Below are 21,967 nucleotides of genomic sequence, written 5' to 3'. Positions count from 1 at the left end.
CCACAAACAATAATTCTCCCTCTCTCAGAATCTAGCAACTGCAGATAGCTCCTCAGTTAGGAATAGGGACTCATGAGTTCCTCCCTCATTCATACAGGAATTTTGGTTGGCTTTTGGCTGGCTTGATAGGTCAAAACATAGAAAATAAAACTCAAAAAATTGTGAAAATCAATAATGTGGATGAAAGAAAGTCAACACGAAAAAAAACAGAGGCAGAAGGAGGGAGGAGAGATCAACAACACTTAGGATATTTGAAAAAGCCATGGAAAAACATTATTTTATGATTATCTCAAAATAAAGCCGGGCGTGGTGGCACACACCTTCCATCCCAGTACTCAGGAGGAAGAGGCAGGCAGATCTCTGAATTTAAGGCCAGTCTGGTCTATAGAGTGCATTCCATATCAGCCAGGGCTACATAGAGAAACCCTGTCTCAAAAAACAAAATGCATAACATATAAGTAAGCCACCATGCCTCCTCTCTATCCTGTTGGATTCTTATCCCTCTGATAACATGAGCCAATATAGGTTGCTTTGGATCATATTATCAGAGCCATGTAAGAGTAATGAATACAGAAGTTGGTACAGAGAGCGAGCCGTTACTGTGGAGAACCTGGCCATGTTAGTCTTTGGAGGAATGTGGAAGACTTTAGAACATTGGATTAGAAAAGCAGTTGAATGCTGTAAGTAGAGTTTAGTTGTTGTTGTTGTTGTTGTTGTTGTTGTTGTTGTTGTTATTGTTGTTTTGATTAAGACAGGGTTTCTCTGAGTAGCCCTGGCTGTCCTAGAAGTCCCTCTGTAGATTGGGCTAGCCTCAAAGAAAGAGATGCTCCTGCCTCTGCCTCCTGAGTGCTGAGATTAAAGGCATGTGCTCCCACCCCCAGCTCTAGACAGAATTTACAGGACCATTCTAGTAGGAGCCTGAAAGATTGTAGTGCAGAGAGCGATGTGGACTATGGAGGCCTGGAACAAGAGGTTTCGGACAGGAGCAATCTTTAGCACTGTGCTAGAGGCTATTAGAGAAACTGGCTGCCTTCTGCCCATATTCCAATGATTTACCTGAGGCTAAATTGAAAAGCAATGGACTCATTTCTTTGGTGGAGGAAGTTTCAAGACAGCATAACATTCGACCTGTAGCATGACTGTTATTAGTAGTGCATGTGCAGGTTTAAAATGAAAAAGAGCAAGTTGGACAGAAATAAATACAAAAATGTGCAGTTTGGAGGGAGAAAAGAACACTAGGAAACTTAATGGTACAGCCCTGAGAGGCCATTATAGGACACTATGAAAGTGAATCCTGGGTTTCAGTGAAGAGCCCAAGATGCCAGAGTATCAGAGGTGCCAGAGCCAGGGAATATCTGCCAAAGAGATACAGGGATTGGACCATCCAGGGATTGAACCAGCCCAAAGACAGATGTACTTTGCAGGCTGCAAGGCTGGTGAGGCACAAACATCTAAGCCCTTTGACACAGAAAGTCACAGGATTTGGTGTTTGCTCTGCTAGGTCCTGATCGTCTTTTGGTCCAGAGTTTCCTCACTACACTCCCAATGTTCTCTTTTGAAATGGTAATGTATACTCCAGCTCTGTATGTTGGAAGTATGTAATTTGCTTTTTTATTTTACAGAGGTTTATAATGAAGAGATTGCCTCAAAAAAGACTTTGGACTTCGGAACTGTTGAAAAGACCTTGGGGACTTTTAAACTTGGACTGAATGCATTTTGAATTATAAAACAGCCGTGAGCTTATGGAGGCCTGGTAGGTAGTGGTTTGAATGAGAATTCCCCCCCCACACCCATCAGCTCAGATATTTGAACACTTGATCCCAGGTTAGTGGCCATCTTTGAGGAGGTTTAGGACGTGTGCCCTTGCTGAAGAAAGCCGGATGTCAGTTTGCTCTCTCTGCTTGTGTTTGAAGATGTGAGCAATCAGCTCCTGCCATGCCTGCCTCTTGTTGCCAAGCCTCTTTCCTGCCATGATGAACTGTTATTACTCTGCAACTATGCCAAAATAAGCTCTTTTCTTTTTATTTTGGCCATGGTGTTTTTGTTTTGTTTTTATGGTAACAGAAAAGTAGTAGAACTATCTAATAAAATCTTCTGTGCCAGGCATGAAAAACCACCCTTCAAGCTTTTCATCACAAGAATCCAAGAGATTCCCGAAACAATATATGCTATACCATCATCCTTGGTTTCCTCCCATAATCTGAAGGTAAGATACTATTGCTGAAGACATCTCATACTTCAGACGTAGGACGTAGAGGAATTGACCTGGAACTGCCCTAAAAGCATGTGACCAGAAGGTGTTATACAAGCTGCCAAGGGAAAAAAAAAACAATCAATAGTCCTACCAAGCTGTAACACAAATCTTAAAAGGTCTTACTAATAAAAAACAAACCCGGAGTCAGGTATTGGGGTGAACGCTGAAAGATCAGAGAGACAGAACCAGTACAGCTAACCTCACCTCGCCAGTTCCTCAGCTGATCTCGTTTCCTCAAACGGGAAGCCTCTGTGTCCTCATCCGAATGGATCTCAGCTGAACTGCTGCTCAAAAGCCCAAAAGCTTAACAGACGCTACTTTCTGGTTTTCGCACCTTATATACCTTTCTGCTTTCCCGCCATCACTTCCTGGCATTAAAGGCGTGTGTCACCATGCCTGGCTGTTTCCAGTGTGGCTTTGAACTCACAGAGAGCCGGGTGGATCTCTCTCTGCCTCCAGAATGCTAGGATTAAAGGTGTGTGTGCGCCACCATTTTCTGGCCTCTGTGTCTGTCTAGCGGCTGTTCTGTTCTCTGACCCCAGATAGTTTATTAAGGTGACAATATATTGGGGGCCACAATGTCACCACACCAAGCTCTGGAGCCTAGACATCACAGCGATAAGCAGCATAGCAAGATGTCCTCCACGGTGCAATAGCGGCACTTCTATCTCAGGATAAGCAGCAGCTGTCTAGCCGCCCCCAAGGCCCACTCAGTTGGAAGGAACCGTGCCTGGTACTGCAAACCTAGCCAGCTACTCCTGGCTGATGAGATCACAGACCCTAGAGGAATCTACTCCTACCACTTTCTTAAGTCAGTGTTTTCTTTAAGATTTGTTCATTCGTTATGTACACAGTGTTCTGCCTGCATGTGTCCCTGCAGGCCAGAAGAGGGCACCAGATCTCACTACAGATGGTTGTGAGCCACCATGTGGTTGCCGGGAATTGAACTCAGGACCCCTGGAAGAGCAGACAGTGCTCTTAACCTCTGAGTCATCTCTCCAGCCAGTTTTAATTTCTAACTATATTCTAAATACATATTCATTTTTATATTTTTATATCTTTTATGTATTTTTAATTAAAATAGAATTATGCCAAGGTCCTTGCAAGTTGGCAAGGAAGCGATCCGTGCAAGGTGAAGAGTGAAACTCGGGTCAACACCACTGGGAGTCAAAGACTCCCAGCAACTGACCTCACAGTTTCTTTTCCTTACATATTTAAGCACAGTGAAACTTTGGGGAAAGTCTCCATCTACATGACAATTATCACAACAAAGCTTCAGGGATTGAAACTCGCTTGCAAAGTACATCTCTATAGCAAAGCACCTGTGACCTTTACAATAAGAATGAGTTCTATGCCTGGCAGTGGTGGCACATGCCTTTAATCCCAGCACTCGGGAGGCAGAGGTAGGTGGATCTCCAAGTTCAAAGCCAGCCTGGTCTACAGAGTGAGTTCCAGGACAGCCAGGGCTACATAGAGAAACTCTGTCTCAACCACCAACCCCTGGCCCCCATCAAAATGAGTTCTGTTGACTGATAAACAGTGCTCAGGGTAAGGGTGTAGGGAGGGAGGATTTGTAATAAGCATAGGAATAGACTTTACTGATGCAAAGTGCATGGGACCTTTCTCATAAGGATGGGTTCTATTCACTAAGGGACTGAAGATAAGAGCCTAAACAATGTTCAGGATTTGGGGGATTCAGGAAGGCTGGCTCCACAGAATAGTGAAAGATCACTAGGTGGTTAGACAACATCCATCCCAGCCTTCCAGGTGACCTAGTATCAACCATTTTCTTCTCTTGTAAAAGAAAGGCCTGTGTGTTTAACAGTTCTGGTTCCTCTAAGGCTTCCTCTAAGCTGTGCCTCCTAAGAATTACATTACCTTCCCCCTCGTTTCCCCTCTCCAGTCCCTCCCCAGCTACCCTCCCTCTAGCCCCTCCCATGTCTCTCAAGTTGATAGCCTTTTTCTTTATTGTTGTTAAATACACATGTTATGTGTATGCACAGATATATGTACATACAGCCTGCTGAGTCTATTTTTATTGTTGGTGTAGTATGGTTTCAAGGCTGGCTACTCTGCATCCCTGGGAGAGGCTACTCATTCTTACAACCACAGACAAATGTAGTTCCCACCCCTAATCAAAGAAGCTTCTTTTTGCAGCAGATGGAGACCATTACAAATCCTGTCTCAGTCATGTTCTATTGCTGTGAAGAGACACCATCAACAAGGCAACTCTCATGAGAGAAAGCATTTAATTGGGGCTGGCTTACCATTTCTGGGGTTTACTCCATTATCATGCATGGTGGCATGCAGGCAGACATGGTGCTGGAGAAGGAGCTGAGAGTTCTACATGTGGATCCAAAGGCAGCAGGAAGACACGGAACCGGGTTTGGGCTTTCGAAATCTCAAAGCCCACCCCTAGGGACATACTTCCTCCAATAAGCCTTCTCAAGTAGTGCCACTCCTTGGTAACCAAGTATTCAAATATACGAGCCTATGGGGGGGGGCATTCTTCTTCAAACCACCACAGGTGTCCATCCCCAACAGATCCATCTGCAATGCAATCCCTACACCCAAGGCTCAGGGAACACTGGAGAAGACAGGGTAGAAATATTGTAAGAGCCAGAGGATTAGCACATCTTCTGCTTTTAAATAGTGCCTTCTTTTTTGTTTTGTTTGTTTTTCAAGACAGGGTTTCTCTGTGTAGCCTTGGCTGTCCTGGAACTCACTCTGTAGACTGGGCTGGCCTCGAACTCACAGAGATGCGCGCCTGCCTCTGCCTCCTGAGTACTGGGATTAAAGGCATGCACCACCACCGCCTGGCTTAAATAGTTTCTTCTACACACGACAAGAAAGCTGCACCCACAAAACCTCAACCATATAGTTAAGATTAGCCTGTAGAATGGTGCCACCAGATGACATGCCACTGTAGATGGGGGGAATTTCAAGAGGCCCCGCCCCTAGATGAAGGGCTATAAGCAATCAATGGCTTTTGAGAGAATCATTCTTCAGTCCTAATAAACTATCTAATCCCAAGTGGTCAACACAAAATACACACACATGTGAGCAACATTGGAATTATATTTATATCTACGTATGTGTATATGTGTGTAAGTGTGTAACAGTAATAATGAAAGGTCATGAAAAGAGGGGGAGGTGGGGGCCATAGGAGGAGTGGGAAGGGGAGTCAGGGAGGGGTGGAAATGATGTCAGATACAGTACTTATGTATAAAACTCTCAAAAAAACATTGTGCATGAAAGATATCAGTAATCTATAAAAAAGAAATTCTCCCAATCTTTCAAATACATGGAAATTTCATATAAAGCTAAAGTCTCTGTGGAGGTTTGAAAGAAAATGGCCCCCCAAAAGAATGGCACTATTAGGAGGTGTGGCCTTGTTGGATGAAGTCTGTCACTGTGGGGGCCAGCTTTGAGGTCTCCTATGCTACAGATGCCACCTAGTGTCACAGACCACTTCCTGTTGCCTGCAACATGTAAGACTCTCAGCCACCTCTCCAGCACCATGTCTGCCTGCATGCTGCCATGGCCCACCATGATGGTAATGAACTGAACCTCTGAACTGGAAGCCACCCCAATTAAATGTTTACCTTTATAAGAGTTGCTGGGGGGGGGGGCACACTGGAGAGATGGCTCAGAGGTTAAGAGCACTGACTGCTCTTCCAGAGGTTCTGAGTTCAATTCCCAGCAACCACATGATGGCTCACAACCATCTGTAATGAGATCTGGTGCCCTCTTCTGGCCTGCAGGGATATGTGCAGACAGAATACTGTATATATAATAAATAAATAAATAAATATTAAAAAAAAAAAAAAGAGTTGCTGTGGTCATGGTGTGTCTCTTCACAGCAATAGAAACCCTAACTAAGACAGATGTTCATACTAGAGACTGGTCATGATCTGGACAGTCTCCAAATCATAAAAGCTAGAGAATAGCTCAAAAAGGTATTACCAGGGCTACAGTATTATAAACATTTAAATAAGGATAAATTTCACTGTTTATATCAACTGGAAAAAAACTATTTCTGACATTATTGAGGCAACAAATATAAATTAGGAGACAAGCAGGCAAGCCATAGTGGCCTGTGTCTACAGGGACATTAAAGGACAATCACGTCATTGACCTTGCATTTAATTACCTGATCAGCACACCCATAAAACAGAGAAACAGTAGTGGCACCCAAGATGAGTGCAGGCCAGGGGATGTCTCCAGAGACACTGCTTCGGAAGATGTGGAAAGCATCTTGGCGAGGCATATAGCACTGTGGCTTGGCAGTCCAGTTCCCCTGATGGGTCACATTTGGGATGGCTTGGAAGTACTTCTTCACTAGCCCCTGATATCCTCCTACTTCCTGAACAGCTTTTAAAAACAAACAAACATCACGATATTTATCAATTCCTCGAAGGGTAAACAACACAACTAAAGAATGAAGACTGGAAATAAGACCCAGTGTGGCCTGCTGGCTCACACTATAAATGCAACACAGTCATACACAATCAGTACCCCGTGTGTGCAAGAAAAGGCTAGCTCTTCTAGGGAGAAGAAACGCAGTGGGCATTGAGTTGGGTGCCTGGAACCCCACCTCCTTTATCTGGTTTCAGAACCCCTCTCTCCAAAGTGTGTGTGCTTTATGTAGAAGGAGTCAAATGATCCCCTTTCCAGTCTTCTGGGGGACCCTGGCTTACTGACATTCCCTGTCTCCTGATCAACAACCAGAAGTGAGGAATATACATGAGCCCCCTCCTGAACTGCACAGAATATATTCTATATTGGAAGTACTTATTCCCTTCCACTGGGCTCCTCTAAGTGCAATGTCTTGGAGGTCTCTTGTCTACCTGGTCCATTCATAACCCTCAATCCAGCCATACCTGAAAGTAATATGCTCCTAAAATTTTTATCCATAGAAGCTAAAAGTACTTATTTCATACCAATTTTTAACTAAAATTCTATCATAAATTATCTAAAGAACCTTGATTTTTTTTTAAAAAGTAGATTAATATTCTTTTTCCTTAGATGCCAACAGAATGTTATGCACTCTAGTTAAACTTTCCTTCAGAACTCATGATATTCTTCCCAGTATCCTAGGCAGTATAAAGTCTTAACATTAAAGTAGCATTTTATATCTACTAAAATATCTACTGTGTTTTAACTATGTTTCATTTTATCTTGGCATGTAAAAACATGCTCCATTGAAACAGACTCAGTTTTTATATGAATTAAGATCTATCTATAAATAAGATTAGTCAATGAAAGAGTATAAAATTAATGAAAGATATATCATACTATGGCATTTACAAAAAGTAAACTCGTGTCCAATAACAAAAAATAAATACAAAACTATAACAAGAGAATATCTTTATGAACATTGGATAATTTAAAAACATTTATAACAAGGTATGAGAAGAAACAAAAAGAGATAAATTTGAACTCAAAATTTGAAATTTACAATATAAAGTACATTAAAATTCCTTAGACCGAGGGCTAAGGAGACAGCTCAGTGGATAAGAGTGCTTCTGGAGCATGCATGGGGAGCTGGGTGCAGAGTCCCGGCACCCACCTACGAAGCCAGCTTTGTACCTCTCTGTATTTTGACTGGTTGTAGCTTTCTGTGATGGCTTCCATCTGCCTCAAAAAGAAGCTTTGATGAAGGATAAGAGCTATCCTTCTCTCTGGGTGGAAGGATAAGTATTGAGAATATAGTTAGAAATTATACTGCTTTGAGGCAGTGGCAGCAAAAGGTTCTTCTCTAGGGTCCATGGCCTCCCCAGACACAGGTAGTGGGCTAGGTTTACAGTACTGGTGTGAGTCCCCTCCCACTGGGTGGGCCTTAAGTCCAACTAGGTCTCTGTTGGTTCCCCTCAAGATAATAGTGCCACTATTGCAGTTTTGGGGGTATCTTGCCATTCTTGTCATTGCTGTGACTCATACGCGTTACAGCTGGGCAGTGTCAGAACTCGGTCAAAAGAATGACTCATGGTGAACAACGCCTTGGGGAACCATGAGAGATGCTCCAGGAAGAAAGGCAGAGGGCCTTCTACCTCAGGAGCATTTTGTTTCCAGGATTGCTCTTGGGCTGTGACAAACATTTACATTCAATTAATAGGATATGTTTATTCTTGTTGGATGTCAGAACATAGCCATAGTCCTCAATCTGGTCAGTGTACCCAGAATCTGGGTACGGCTTTCTGTCTTGCTTCCATGCTTCCCCAGATATAATCTACAGTACGTGCCAGGCAATTGTGTTTAAATTGATCTGTTCTGAGAGAGTTCTGGAAAGGGCTGCCCTGTTAAATGTGCTTACTGACGTTTATTTACATGTTTTTCTGATCATGTTTGTCTGAACTCAAACAACCGTTCTTGGACCAGATACAGTTCAGACTTGGGGAGTCTAATAACAAGTGGTTTATTCCCAGTGTTGAGATTTAAGCCCAGGATAGTTTGGGGAAATGTTTACTGGTGTAATACAATCTCCAGTGAACAAGAAAGTAGAATTATAGCCGGGCCTTGGTGGCGCACACCTTTAATTCCAGCACTCGGGAGGCAGAGGCAGGCGGAACTCTGGGAGTTTAAGGCCAGCCTGGTCTACAGAGCTAGATCCAGGACAGGCTCCAAAACTACACTGAAACTCAACTCAGGGTACACGTCATTTTCTCCAGGAAGATGGGTTCTAGAGATAGGCTGCCTGAACTAGCTAAGGGAATGGCCTGCTCTCAGATGTCATTTGGGATATTAGCTACCCGTGGTCCTGGCTGTGGGAGCTTCAGGGAGCCTCTGGCTAGAAGGGTCATTTAGATTACTAGCCACCTCCAGTCCTGCTTGTAGGAGCTTGATCTGGCCTGGCCCAACAGATAGCATAGACCACCAGACTGTTTATTGCTCAGTTCTAAGCTTTCTGGATGGAAGAACAGGTTGTTCGACTTTCCCAATGGAAAGACAGTCCTATGTGCTTAACATTCCTGGTTTCTCTGAAGATCTGTGGGTGCAAGGACATTGATCTATGCTCTCAACAGACCTAAACCTATGGCTCAAGGAACATCTCAGAAGAAGGGGAAGAAAGATTGAAAGAACCCAAAGACCCGAATATCTTCTGTGACATAATGTCTTCTATATATGGCAAGGAAGCTGCACCCACCCATGAAATCTCAACAGTATGGCCACCTAAACAAGGCCTGCACAATGCCAACACAGTTGGCATGCCCATGAGGATGTGGGAAATGAGGCGAATTTATTCCCTAACCCTGCTTGCTCGAGCCAGGGTTACTCAATGTTCTAAGACTTTAAGAATTTTGACCTCCTCCCTCCTTCAATAAATGACATTCGACATTTTAAAAAAGAAGAAGAAGAAGATGGGGTCAAGAACATGATGGGGAAACCCACAGAGACAGCTGACAGTGCTAATTGGAGCTCACTGACTCTGGACTGACAGCTCGGGAACCTGCATGGGACTGAACTAGGCCCACTGAATGTGAGTGACAGTTGTGTGGCTCGATCTGTTTGTGGGGTGGATATGATAAGATAAAAAGAGAGATTATGGAATCTACTTTTAAAAAGGAACTACTTGTTTTAAATAGGATAAGTAATGAAAATTTTTTTGTCTGAGTTTATCAAATGTTACTGGACTGGACATTGTTATATATTAATGGAGTTTATCTGAATCTGTCAAATGTTAATGGACTAGACATCATTAAAGTAAATCTTGACTATGTATATTGTATATACTTATTGGATATGGTTTTTCTTGTATTAGTTATAACCTTTTTTAAATTTTAGACAAAAAGGGGGAAATGTGGTATTGTGTTCCCCCGAAGTATTTTATGTTCCCCAAAATAAATTTATCTGGGGTCAGAGAACAGACAGCCACTAGAAAAGAGCCAGAAATGGTGGCTAGAAAATGGGTCAGAGCAAGCCATAGCAGAAGTTGGGCGGTGGTGGTGCACGCCTTTAATCCCAGCACTTGGGAGGCAGAGCTAGCCGGATCTCTGAGTTCAAGGCCACTTTAGAAACAGCTAAGCATGGTGACACAGCCTTTAATCCCAGGGAGTGATGCAGAAAGTAGAAAGATAAATAAGACGTGAAAACCAGGCACCAGAGTTAGTTAAGCATTTGGCTGGTTTAATGTTCAGGCTTTGGAGCAGCACAGTTCAGCTGAGACTCATTGGGATGAGGACTCAGAAGCTTGCAGTCTGAGGAAACAAGACCAGCTGAGGAATTGGCGAGGTGAGGAAACTGTGGCTTGTTCTGCTTCTCTGATCTTCCAGCATTCACCCCAATAACCTGCCTCAGATTTGATTTTATTAATAAGACCTTCTAACAATTCTGCTACAGTGGGGTCCCTGGCAGCAGGACCAGGACTTATCCCAGGTGCATGAACTGGCTTTTTGGAGCCCATTCTCTGCAGTGGGATACCTTGCTCAGCCTTGATACAATGGGGAGGGGCTAGGCTCTCCTTCAACTTGGTATGCCAGACTTTGTTGACTACCATGGGAGGCCTTACCCACTCTGAGGGGTGGATGGGGATAGAGTGGGAGGGAGGTGAGGAGGCAGGAGAAGGGGAGGAAGGGGGAACTGGGGTTGGTACGTAAAATGGAAAAAAAAATTAATAAATAAACATATTTAATAATAATAACAAAAGAATTTTGTTCATCTAATAGGCTAAAAGATAATCTCATTTCTCAATTTTGTTTGATTTTTCAGTTTCAAAGGCCAAAGTCCTACATCCAGATGAAGGGCTACAGGCAATTAATGGATACTGAAAGGGGACAACCAGTCTACTTCAAGCACAAGCTCCCTGATAGGCTATCCAGTCAGCCTTAAACACATATGCATATGACAACACTCAAATGTTTATACATCTACATATGCACAGATGTAAGAATAAAAATTAAAGAGTAAGAGGGCATGAACTTGAGAAGGGATGGCAGGGGACCCAGTGGGAATTGGAGGACTAGAGAGAAGGAAGAGATGATGAATACAGTGCTCACGCATGAAATTCTCCAAAAACAAAACAGTAAATAAAAGTTTCAAGAGCCAGGTGTGGCCGTGTGACCCCCAACACCATAAGGTGTGTAGATGAGAGGATTTCTGGGGCTCGCTGTCTAGACAGCCTAGGGTGGGGGGAGTTAGAGTTGGGAATCCTACCTCAAGGAAAAAGCCGAAAGTGAGAGAGCGAAACAACAGACATCCCCTCCAGCTTCTCCTCACACCCATGCACATGCGCACATGCGCACATACCACATAGAGATGGCTGCTCTCAGCTTGAAAGAATACATTCGCGTCATTCCTACAGCACTCCTATACATCAGTGGACAAAAGAAAGCTCTGGAAAGAAGTAGAAGAACAAACCAGTAATTCACTGAAAGAAAGAAAGAAAGAAAGAAAGAAAGAAAGAAAGAAAGAAAGAAAGAAAGAAAGAAAGAAAGAAAGAAAGAAAAACTAAATTAACTGAAAAGTGCTCAATCTTACCATATCTGGAAACTAAAAAAGTAAAACAACACTGAGAAATGAGACACTCTTTTAGCCTATCAAATGACCGAAACCCTCAACATCACTCACTGGCTGGAACAGGGTTAAGAAATCCAGTCGCACACAGCACTGAGATTGTAAGTTAGTGCAGACACTTGGGCTATCTATCTTATCTAAGCTGTGGTCATATCAAGAACATAAGGATGAACTAGCATTCTAAACCAAATCAGTGCCTTTCACAGTGTTAATATGAAAAACAGAGAAGACTAATACAATCACTGTTGGTTGTGTATTGGCTCTTCTGGGGGGGCCTACCACCCAGCTCCCAAATAAATCACACAGAGAAGCTTATTCTTAATTATGAATGCCTGGCCTTGGCTTTTTTCTTGCCAGCTTTCCTTAACTTAAATTATTCTGTCTACCTTTTGATGAGGGTTCTTTTTGTGTCCCCCCACCCCAGACAGGATTTCTCTGTGTCGTCCTGGAACTCACTCTGTAGACCAGGCTGGCCTTGAACTCACAGAGATCCGCCTGCCTCTGCCTCCCAGTGCTGGGATTACAGGCGTGCGCCGCCACCACCACTGCCTGGTTTATCCCCTCTACCTTTTGCCTCTGGGCTTTTCCCTTTTCTAATGTGAGTTTACTCTTACTCTGTGGCTTGCTGTGGCTGGGTGGCTGGGTGGCTGGGTGGCTGGCCCCTGGAGTCATCCTCCTCCTCTGGCTCCTTCCTTCTTCACTCCTCCATCTTTTTTGCTGGGAATTGAACTCAGAACCTCTGAAAGAACACCAGCGCTCTTAATCTCCAAGCCATCTCTCCAGCCCCCTCCTCCATCTTTTTTTTATTCTTCCTTTTCCCAGATTTCTCCTTCTATATATTCTCTCAGCCTGCCAGTCCCACCTATTTCTCTCTCCTGCCTTGCTATTGGCCGTTCAGCTCTTTATTAGACCATCAGGTGTTTTACACAGACACAGTAGCACAGCTTCACAGAGTTCAACAAATGCAACAGAAACAAAAGTAACACAGCTTAAAATAATATTCCACAACAAATCATCTCTGTAGGTATGGGGGGAAAAGAACTCGTTACAACTCAAAGGTCACTTATGATAAACAGCATGAGCAAAGTAGGAGCAACAAAGATTGCAAAAGGTTGTGCATCTATAAACAACTTACAGCTACTATTAAATAGGGAAATGGTCAATGTCTTCTCTCTGAGGCTGGAGGTAAGACAAGGATGCCTGTCATCTTCTGTCTACTGTACCCTACAGGCCAGCTATTATCTCCACTTCTTATTTAGTAAGTATTTAATTCTTCAGGCTGCACTTTCTCTACGGGACACTTTGTGTGAGGGCCAGAACTTTCGGATGGGGTGTGTGTGGTTCATTGGTGAAGCAATCATTGAGATCGACGGTACTGCATGGACTGCTTGCTGCGCGGTGGCCATTTGAGTGTGTAGGATCACACTGCCGGGAATGGATCTTCTGCCGACCTTGACGGGCAGAGGCCGGTGGGCAAATGGAAGGGGTTTCCAATTGGAGAACAAGGACAAGACATGGGCTGGGGAGGGGCACGCTGGACCGCAGCCCTGGAGCCTTTCACCAGCATTCTACCCACCCCTGACGCCTCTTGCTCCCGCAGTGAGGTGGCCTTCAGAACCTTCAGCATGACCTTTAACCATGACCAGTCACTTCCTCTGTAAGATGAGGCAGCTGACGGCCCCATGTAACCCTAGACTCACCTCTATGGCCCACTTACTCACCATAAGCCACCAACAAGGCTGAGCCCAAAAGCATAATACCAGCTTGTAAGGCCTCAACATAAGCCACAGCTGCCAGGCCACCTGAAGAGGAAGAAGAAAGGAAATGGAAAACATGTGTACTTCTGCTTACGGCAACCTCTCTGCATGCCCCGCCCCCACAGTCACCGGCTCGGTATGCCCTTCCCCCACTCGACCTCTCATTCATTTCCATCTGCTTTATCTAACACATCCTGTTTTCTCTACCATTCCTCACGGACTTTTATAGGATTTTTTTTTTTTCAGTTTTGCCAATTTTGTTGAATCAATAAAACTCCAATAACAATGGAATCAATTCTGAAGTTATAAACATAATACTGTTTAAGAAAACACATTGTTCTATACCTATAAATAGACTTTTAAGATGTCATAAAATGCAGTTATGGATTGCTAACATGTTAATACATGTCCATTTATTTCAGGTGTGTTTTTTCCTTCTTTATATGTTCACATGATATTAGCCATCCTCAGACAACAAGAGAAGACACAGCAAAGCAGGAGAGTGTTTTGACTTTCTATGTCCCAGTTTTTCTTTACTCTCCATGCTTTTCTGGACAAATTAAAATCTGACCATTTTCCTAATCAAATGCGTGCACCTTTCATCCCAGAAACTCAGCTTGGAAGCAACCATTAGTATTGCCCCTGGTAGCTACCAGCTAGACAGACTTTCCCTGAGTCCTCACCTAGTTTTAACAACCAAACTGTCTCCAAGCATCACCAAACATGCACAGGGAGAAAAGTCCAATTTAGACTCCTCACCACTGTGAACAACTTATTGGCTACTTTCTGTCCCCCTGGTTTTCTCTGTCACACTCTAAGTAAAGACAATGAGTGACGGGAGTCCCCCCCTCGGCAGAGGCTGAATACACGAGAACCGCCTTTCCAAAAGATCCTCTCTGAAGGCTTGCCCAGGAGGCCTCCTTAGGACCCTACCTCATTTTCCCCTCATTCACTTTGTGTGCGCCCACTCTGTTACCTGGTAACCCACAGCAGCATGCCCCATTTTCCCATAAACATGATCGCTGCTGACTTATCAATCACTCTTCGAAGAGATTTTTCCAACCCAATATGACCCCTGGTTGTACCTCTGCCTCCATCATACTTCCTGAGATCTACAGACATTGGGAAAATTCAGTAGCTCCTGGGACTCCATTGAGTGTTTGTGTCAGTATAAACTCATGTGTGGTTAGAACTACCTCACCTGTGATGGTATAAAGGCCAGTAATGGTCAGCACAATCAGCACTGTCTGGTAAATATCTGTGTTCCAAACCATTTTCAAGTACATGGCACCAAAGCTGATCTCCATCTGAAATGGGCATAAGGTTAGCAGCTGAACCTTCCTTTCCAGCAGAATCAACAAGAGGTGGCCTTTGGGCAGCACCCCACCACCAATGGGCCCTGAGAGATCTACCCGAATTTTGTGCCCTCTGAGTTCAACCAAAGTTAGCACCTTCCAGGGTGTGGATTAACTAACCCAAGCTGTCCAGTTAACACAACATAGCCTACTCCGCTCCAGAGCCTTGGAGTGGGGATTATACCCAGAACAGTTGTGGCATGTGGTTCTACAACTAGGAAAAGACCATGGGCTTTTTTTTTTTTTCCTGTAAGCATTTGTTCCAGAAAACACCTTTTGCATTATCTTTCTAATTTCAGTTCTATGTACTTCTAGATTACTACCAAATTCACTTGAACCCACATATTTAACAAGCTCTGGGATTGGCCAACTTTTTGCACAAGACTACATGATAAATATTATAGGTTTTGAGGGCTGTACGCCACACTACCTCTAGATTTTACAACCCTTTAAATTAGGTGTGAAAATCAGTCTCAGCTCAAGGGCTGTACAAAACCTGGCCTGCTGACTGGATCTGTCGACCCCTGGCTGAGCTGACACTAACTTTGAAGCACCCGCACATAATGTACCTGGCTGACCTTTTTCTTTATTATTCGGCTCCCCAAGTCAGGGATAAAATGGGCAGAGATTCATCCAACCATTTATTCCCCCAAACAATGACTGCGGCCCCACAACGCTGTAGGCGCTGCACTATTCCGAAGACATTAAGACCGCCAAAGCCCAGCTTCTGTCGTCACTGAGCCTCTGTTGAATAAAGACACCACATGGGCACTTTCATGCTTTGTGGTAAATGCCATTCATCTGGTTAGTGAAAACCATCTGCACAGTGCCATATGTACAAAACACGTTCTAGGCTCAGGGGGAGTGTAGTCAACACACCGGGAAAGACTCATGGTCTCAGGTCTCTTGACTGGAAGTAGAGAAGACACATATTAAGCAAGTACACCAAAAAAATGGTTTCACATGGTGGTACTTACTATAAAGAAAATAACAGAGACACGTAGTAGAGACAGCTGGGCCTTGGAATGCATCGGCCCAGTTTTGCTTAGATGACACTCCCTCCCCATCCTTCCTTGGAGGAGGAAGGTCACCTCTTTGGAGAGGCATTCCAAAGACATGCCTGGGTCGGTCTCTACTCCGCGTGCAAGCACTCACTGAGATCCTGCTGAAGATGTAGAGGATAAAGAAGCAGACTGAGAAGAACTGGATCCGGAGGCTGCCAAACCTCTTCCTCAAATATTCTGGCAATGTTACCACCTGCATAAGCCACAGAGCAAGTCACCGTCAGAGAGCAGGTCACCAGATGACCCTTCCTCCCCTGTTGGTGTCACAGAGATGCTGCCGGATGATGGAGACAGCCCAGGAATATAAGATGTGGGTCACTGCCTTCGGCCCCAGTCAAGATGGGGACGCTAAGGAGGGAGACACAGGACAGCTATCTTCTGGCGGCTTAGATCTCAGGCTCTGCCCGATCTTAGGAATGCAGAAAGAAACCCAGTTCATTGAAAGTGAGCAATAATGATAGGTTACTCATTATGGGACAAAGGGGAGCGCTTTGTCAAACATGGCTGGCAGGAGACAGAACCTGACGCTGACGTCAGTGCTCGGCCACCTCTGGGAACACTCCAGTCAGATGGCAGTGTCTCAAAGGATCCTGTTTTCTACAGCATCTTGGGCAGTGTGCGCTATGAGCACAGGGACCTGAGCCCTCAGTGTTCACAATGCCCTTTAACCCTAACAGCTCCTGGCTCAAAGGAAGTGAATCACTAAGAGGCTACTGTTCTGGCTAATGTATATGCTCTGGTCTCCCTCCCTACATATGTCTATCGTGAGCTCCAACTCAGACTCCACCTACTTCACAGACAGCTCCTCACAGGACCAGAGGCCCTTGTCTAAGTACCATAGCTTTTATTCTCTTAGCCTTTCCTTGACTCCAAGTCACACTCTGCCATATGTCAATCATCCTCCCAGCAAAGTTCTAAACTTTCCAAGCTATTTCTTTATTTCTTTTCTTGGTTTGTTTTGGTTTGGTCTTGGTGTTTTGAGACGGTTTCTCTGTGTAGTTTTGGTGCCTGTCCTGGGCCTCACTCTGTAGACCAGGCTGGCCTCGAACTCCCAGAGATCCGCCTGGCTCTTCTTCCAGTGCTGGGATAAAAGGTGTGTGTCACCGCTACTTCCAAGTTGATTGTTTGGGCTCTTCCATACAAATGAGGATGGTTTGGGGCAGCGGTTCTCAATCTTCCTAACACTGTGACCCTTTAACACAGTTCTTCATGTTGTGGGTACCCCCAACCATAAAATTGCTTTCATTACTACTTCTTAATTGTAATTTGCTACTGTTATGAACCATAATGTAAATCTCTGTGTTTTCCGATGGTCTTCTGAAACCCCTGTGAAAAGGGTCATTCACCTGGGGTCACAACCCACAGGTTGAGAAACACTGGTTTAGGTGCCTTAAACAACAGTTTAACTATTGTCTCTCAGTTGTAGAGGCTATGCGCTCAAGGTTTCAGTGGGTCTGCCCTCTTCCTGAGGGAAGAATTTGTCCAGGTCATGCTGGTAGACTTGCCCAAGATGCACTGTCTGGAGCTAATGCAGTAGTCTAGTATTCTACAGGATGCGTCACAGCATGCACTTTCTACTTGCCTCTTAGCTATCCTAGTGTTTGCTGTAGATATTTTCTTTAGTTTTCTGTTTTATGATGTTTTGACATCTTTAAAAGAAATCTTTCTAGGGACTAGAGAGAAGGCTCGGTGGTTGAGAGCACTTGTTGCTCTTACAGAGGACTCAGGTTCAGTTCCCAACACCAACATGGTGGCTCACACACTCTGGAACTCAAGTTCCAGGGGATCCAATGCCTTCTTCTGGCCTCTTTGGACACCAGGCACACATGTGGTATACATACATATAGGCAAAACACTCAAACACATAAAACAAAAGTATGAATAAAAAACTGTTTTTAAATCTTTCTGGTTGGGAAGAGACCACCCTCCTCAAGACTAGGCAATTCCCAGACAAGCGGTGGTGGTGAATGCCTTTAATCCCAGCACTCAGGAGGCAGAGCCAGGCAGATCTTTGTGAGTTCGAGGCCAGCCTGGTCTACAGAGCCAGATCCAGGACAGGAACCAAAACTACAGAGAAACCCTGTCTCAAAAAACAAAACAAAACAAAACAAAACAAAACAAAAAACAAAAACAAAAACAAAACTAGGCAACTCCCACAGGTAACAGAGGGCCCAGGCTAGAGCATTAGCATTGAGTCTAGAGCCTGGCCTCCTCCACCCAGCCTATGCACCCCAGAGACAATAATCCTCCTCTGCAGTATCATCTCAAGACCAGGTACCAGACAACCAGCAACACAAGCCTGATGGAATTAGTCAAACCAGACAATCCAAAGCTGTTGGTTCTGCTCTGCCTTGCCTTCCCCATGGAACCCCAACAGAGGCCTGACCTCATGCCCATCTTCTGCCTCCTGATGATGCTGATGTCTTCTCCACGTGGCTTTGTGTGGAAGATTGTCTCTGGCCCCTTCTATCTCTGGGACCTGAGGGGATATACACCATGCCTTGTTTTCTTGGGTCTCTCCTATTTCTCCTCATGTGGCTGAACCCCACCGACCAGCTCATGAGAGAACAGAAGAAGGAGTCTGAAGTTGTGCTTGGTTTTAAGCTAGCATTTGTTGTTATTAAGGATAAAATCCTTCCCCATGATTATTTGCATTATTTGGGGAGAGGTATTTTTTCTGAAACATTAGTTCTAGCCTTTTTATTATGGAGTTTTAAGAGTCTTTCAAAAAGTATATTTTCATTTCCTATGGACTCCTTCACACTGCCCCTTCTAGCCCATTCTCATTTATTTGTTTGTTTGTTTGTTTGTTTGTTTATTTAATTTTTTTGTTTTGTTTTGTTTTGTTTTCAAGACAGGGTTTCTCTGTGTAGTTTAGGTGCCTGTCCTGTAACTTACTGTGTAGCCCAGGCTAGCTTTGAACTCACAGAGATCCACCTGCCTCTGCCTCTGCCTCTGCCTCTGCCTCTGCCTCTGCCTCTGCCTCTGCCTCCCAAGTGCTGGTATTAAAGGCGTGCGCCACCACCACCTGGCCCATTCCTGTTTCTTTGTGTCAGCTGCCAATACCTAGAAACACTTGCTACACGGATCCATGTGGTCAGTGTGGCTGGAATCAGGCAGGCCATCTCCACTGTCCTTCTTGTCCTCTGTCACAATCTTTCCACTCTCCTCCTGTAGCAGACTGCTTGCTCCTCATTACCTCCAGTCTTGGTGACTCCCCTAAACCTTTTTCTCACCCCCGTGGGCACAGCACACACGGTGCACATAGATACATGCAGCCAAAACACCCATACATATATGTAATAAAAAAAGAAAAGAAAATGAACACACAACATACTCAAACCTATGGGACACAATGAAGGAGTTTCTAAAGGTAAGTTTATAGTGCGTCTACATATAAAAAATAAAAATATAAATTGACGAGACCTCATATTAGAAACTTAACAGCACATTTGAAAGCTCTAGATCACAAAGAGTAACCCCAAAGGAGTAGACAGCAAGAAATAATCAAACTCAGCGCTTAAATCAATAAAATGGAATTTTTTTAAAAAGGCAAAGAATCAAGGAAGTGATGAGTTAGTTCTCTGTGAAAAATCAATAAGATTGGCAAGCTCTTAGCCAAATTAACTAAAAAAATGGAAAGAGAAGATCCAAATTAATAAATCTAAATTAATAAAATTACAGATGAAAGGGGGGACATCACAACAGACACTGAGGGAATCCAGAGACACATAAGGACATACTTTAAAAATCTGAACTCCACCTAACTGGAAAACCTAAAAGAAAAGCATACATATCTTGATATATATGACTTACCTAAGTTAAATCAAGGTCAGATATAAGCAACTTAAACAGACCCCAAACCTTTCGTGAAACAGTAGCGGTAATTAAAAGTCTCCCCACCGAAACACCCCAAACGGATTCAGTGCAGAATTCTACCCGATCTTCAGAGAACTAATACCAATGCTCCTCAAATTACTCTGCAAAACACAAGGAACATTGCCTCTTTTATGAGGTCACAGTTACCCTGATACCTAAGCCACACAAAGACCCAACAAAGAAAGAAAATTGCAGAGCAATTTCCATTATGAATACACAGATGCAAAATTTCTCAATAAATACTTGCAAACCAAATCCAGGAACACTTTTATATTTTGGTTGTGAGCCTAGCCTTTAGTGGCTGAGCCATCTCTCCAGCCCCAGGAACACTTTTAAAAAGAAAAATTATGTAACACAATCAAGTTGGCTTCATCCCAGAGATGCAGGGATGGATCAACATACAAAAATCAATAAATGGGGGTTGGGGGTTTAGCTCAGTGGTAGAGCGCTTGCCTAGCAAGCATAAGGCCCTGGGTTCGATCCTCAGCTCTGACAGAAAAAGAAAAAAGAAAAGAAAAAAATCAATAAATGTAACCCACAACATAAATAGACTGAAATAAATAAAACCACATGATCATCTCATTAGATGTAGAAAAGATCTTAGACAAAATCCAGTATCCCTTCATGATACAAGTATTGGAGAGATTAGGTATATATGGGACATACCCCAACATAACAAAGGTGATTTACAGCAAGCCCACAGCCAACATCAACCTAAACAGAGAGAAACTCAAAGCACTTCCACTAAACCAGGAACAAGATAAGGTTGTCCACTCTCTCCATACCTGTTTAATATAATACTGGAAGTCTTAGCTAGAGCAGTAAGACAACTGAAGGAGATCAAGGGATACAAATAGGAAGGAGTCAGGGTTTCTTTATCTGCAGATGGTGTGATTTTATACAATATAAATAACCCTCAAAACTACACCAGGAAACTTCTACAGCTGATAAACACTTTCAGCAAAGTATCAGAATACAAAAATCAATAGCCTTTCTATACACAGATGATAAGTGGACTGGGGAAGAAATCAGGGAAATAATACCTTTCACAATAACCTCAAATAAATAAATAAACTATGTTGGAGTAACATTAACCAAACAAGTAAAAGACTTGTATTACAAAAAGAACTTTAAGACAGTGAAGAAAGAAAAAGACATCAGAAGGTGGAACGCTCTCCCATGCTCATGGATCAATAGGATTAATACAGTGAAAATGACCATCCTACCAAAAGCAATCCACAGATTTAATGCGATCCCCATCAAAATTCCAACTCAAGTAGTCACTGGAATTTTACCGGGCATGTGGTTTACATTTGTCTTCCCACTTATTTGTACATCTAGTATATGTTTACTAAAGGAAAACTGGCTATAGCGTATAGTGCAATGTCCTACTCTAGAATCCCTACTGTCCTGGGGATTGTTGTGTCTTATTTTCACAGGCAATTAACTACCCTCAGCTCAAGGTGTAAAACCATTCAACACACACACACACACACACACACACACACACACACACACACACCAACTCTGCCCTGTGACATGCAGCAGCTCAAATTTCTTTGTTCTTTTAGCCAACCTTCTAAAGGTTTCCCCCATACCTGTGCAGTTAGCAGTTAGTCAAGGAGTTGGGTAGTTCATACTCTTATTTGGAATTTAACCCTATCATTGGTGCCTTTTTTTTTTTTTTTTTTTTTTTTTTTTTTTTTTTTTTTTTAGCTTTCTACCAACATTTTCAAGTTCTTTGTGTCATCTGTACCATCTTCGGACACCTTGAACTGGTAAAACTTCTGCTTTCTACTGCCTACTGGTTTAGGAAGATACTCAGTTGGAGGTGAAACAATAAATGTAAACACCATATCAGGCTCTGTCCTGTCCTTCCAGGATTGAGCTCTTTCCTTTTCCGGATGGGCTCCAGGGAGTCTCTTGTCTGCAAGTGTACTTAATGATCAGCCAGGGACTGAAGGCTTTAACATCTTTCTTACTTAAAAATCATTCTCTACTACAAGGACATAAAGATATCCTATGCCTTCCTATCCAAGTTTGCATTCCCCAATTGAGTCTTTTTTTTAAGATTTATTTATTTATGTATTATGTATACAGAAGAAGGTGCCAGATCTCATTACAGATGGTTGTGAGCCACCATGT

The 21,967-nt window shown here is 43.5% G+C and overlaps 1 protein-coding gene across 1 annotated transcript in view; it reads right to left on the bottom strand.

The window, feature by feature from the left end:
* Positions 1-21,967, bottom strand: part of LOC118569447 (sodium/glucose cotransporter 1-like) — a 53,683-nt gene that overhangs the window by 24,286 nt on the left and 7,430 nt on the right. The window contains exons 4-7 of the mRNA XM_036167194.1: positions 16,035-16,136; positions 14,726-14,831; positions 13,489-13,569; positions 6,408-6,628 (exon numbers count right to left, since the gene is read on the bottom strand). Coding sequence (XP_036023087.1) covers positions 6,408-6,628; positions 13,489-13,569; positions 14,726-14,831; positions 16,035-16,136 — 510 coding nt within the window. The remainder of the gene's footprint in view (positions 1-6,407; positions 6,629-13,488; positions 13,570-14,725; positions 14,832-16,034; positions 16,137-21,967) is intronic.

Source organism: Onychomys torridus, chromosome 18 (genome assembly GCF_903995425.1).
Source record: "Onychomys torridus chromosome 18, mOncTor1.1, whole genome shotgun sequence".
Taxonomy (NCBI): domain Eukaryota; kingdom Metazoa; phylum Chordata; class Mammalia; order Rodentia; family Cricetidae; genus Onychomys; species Onychomys torridus.
Note: the sequence above shows the minus strand (reverse complement) of the source record. Positions and strands in the feature narration are given on the sequence as shown.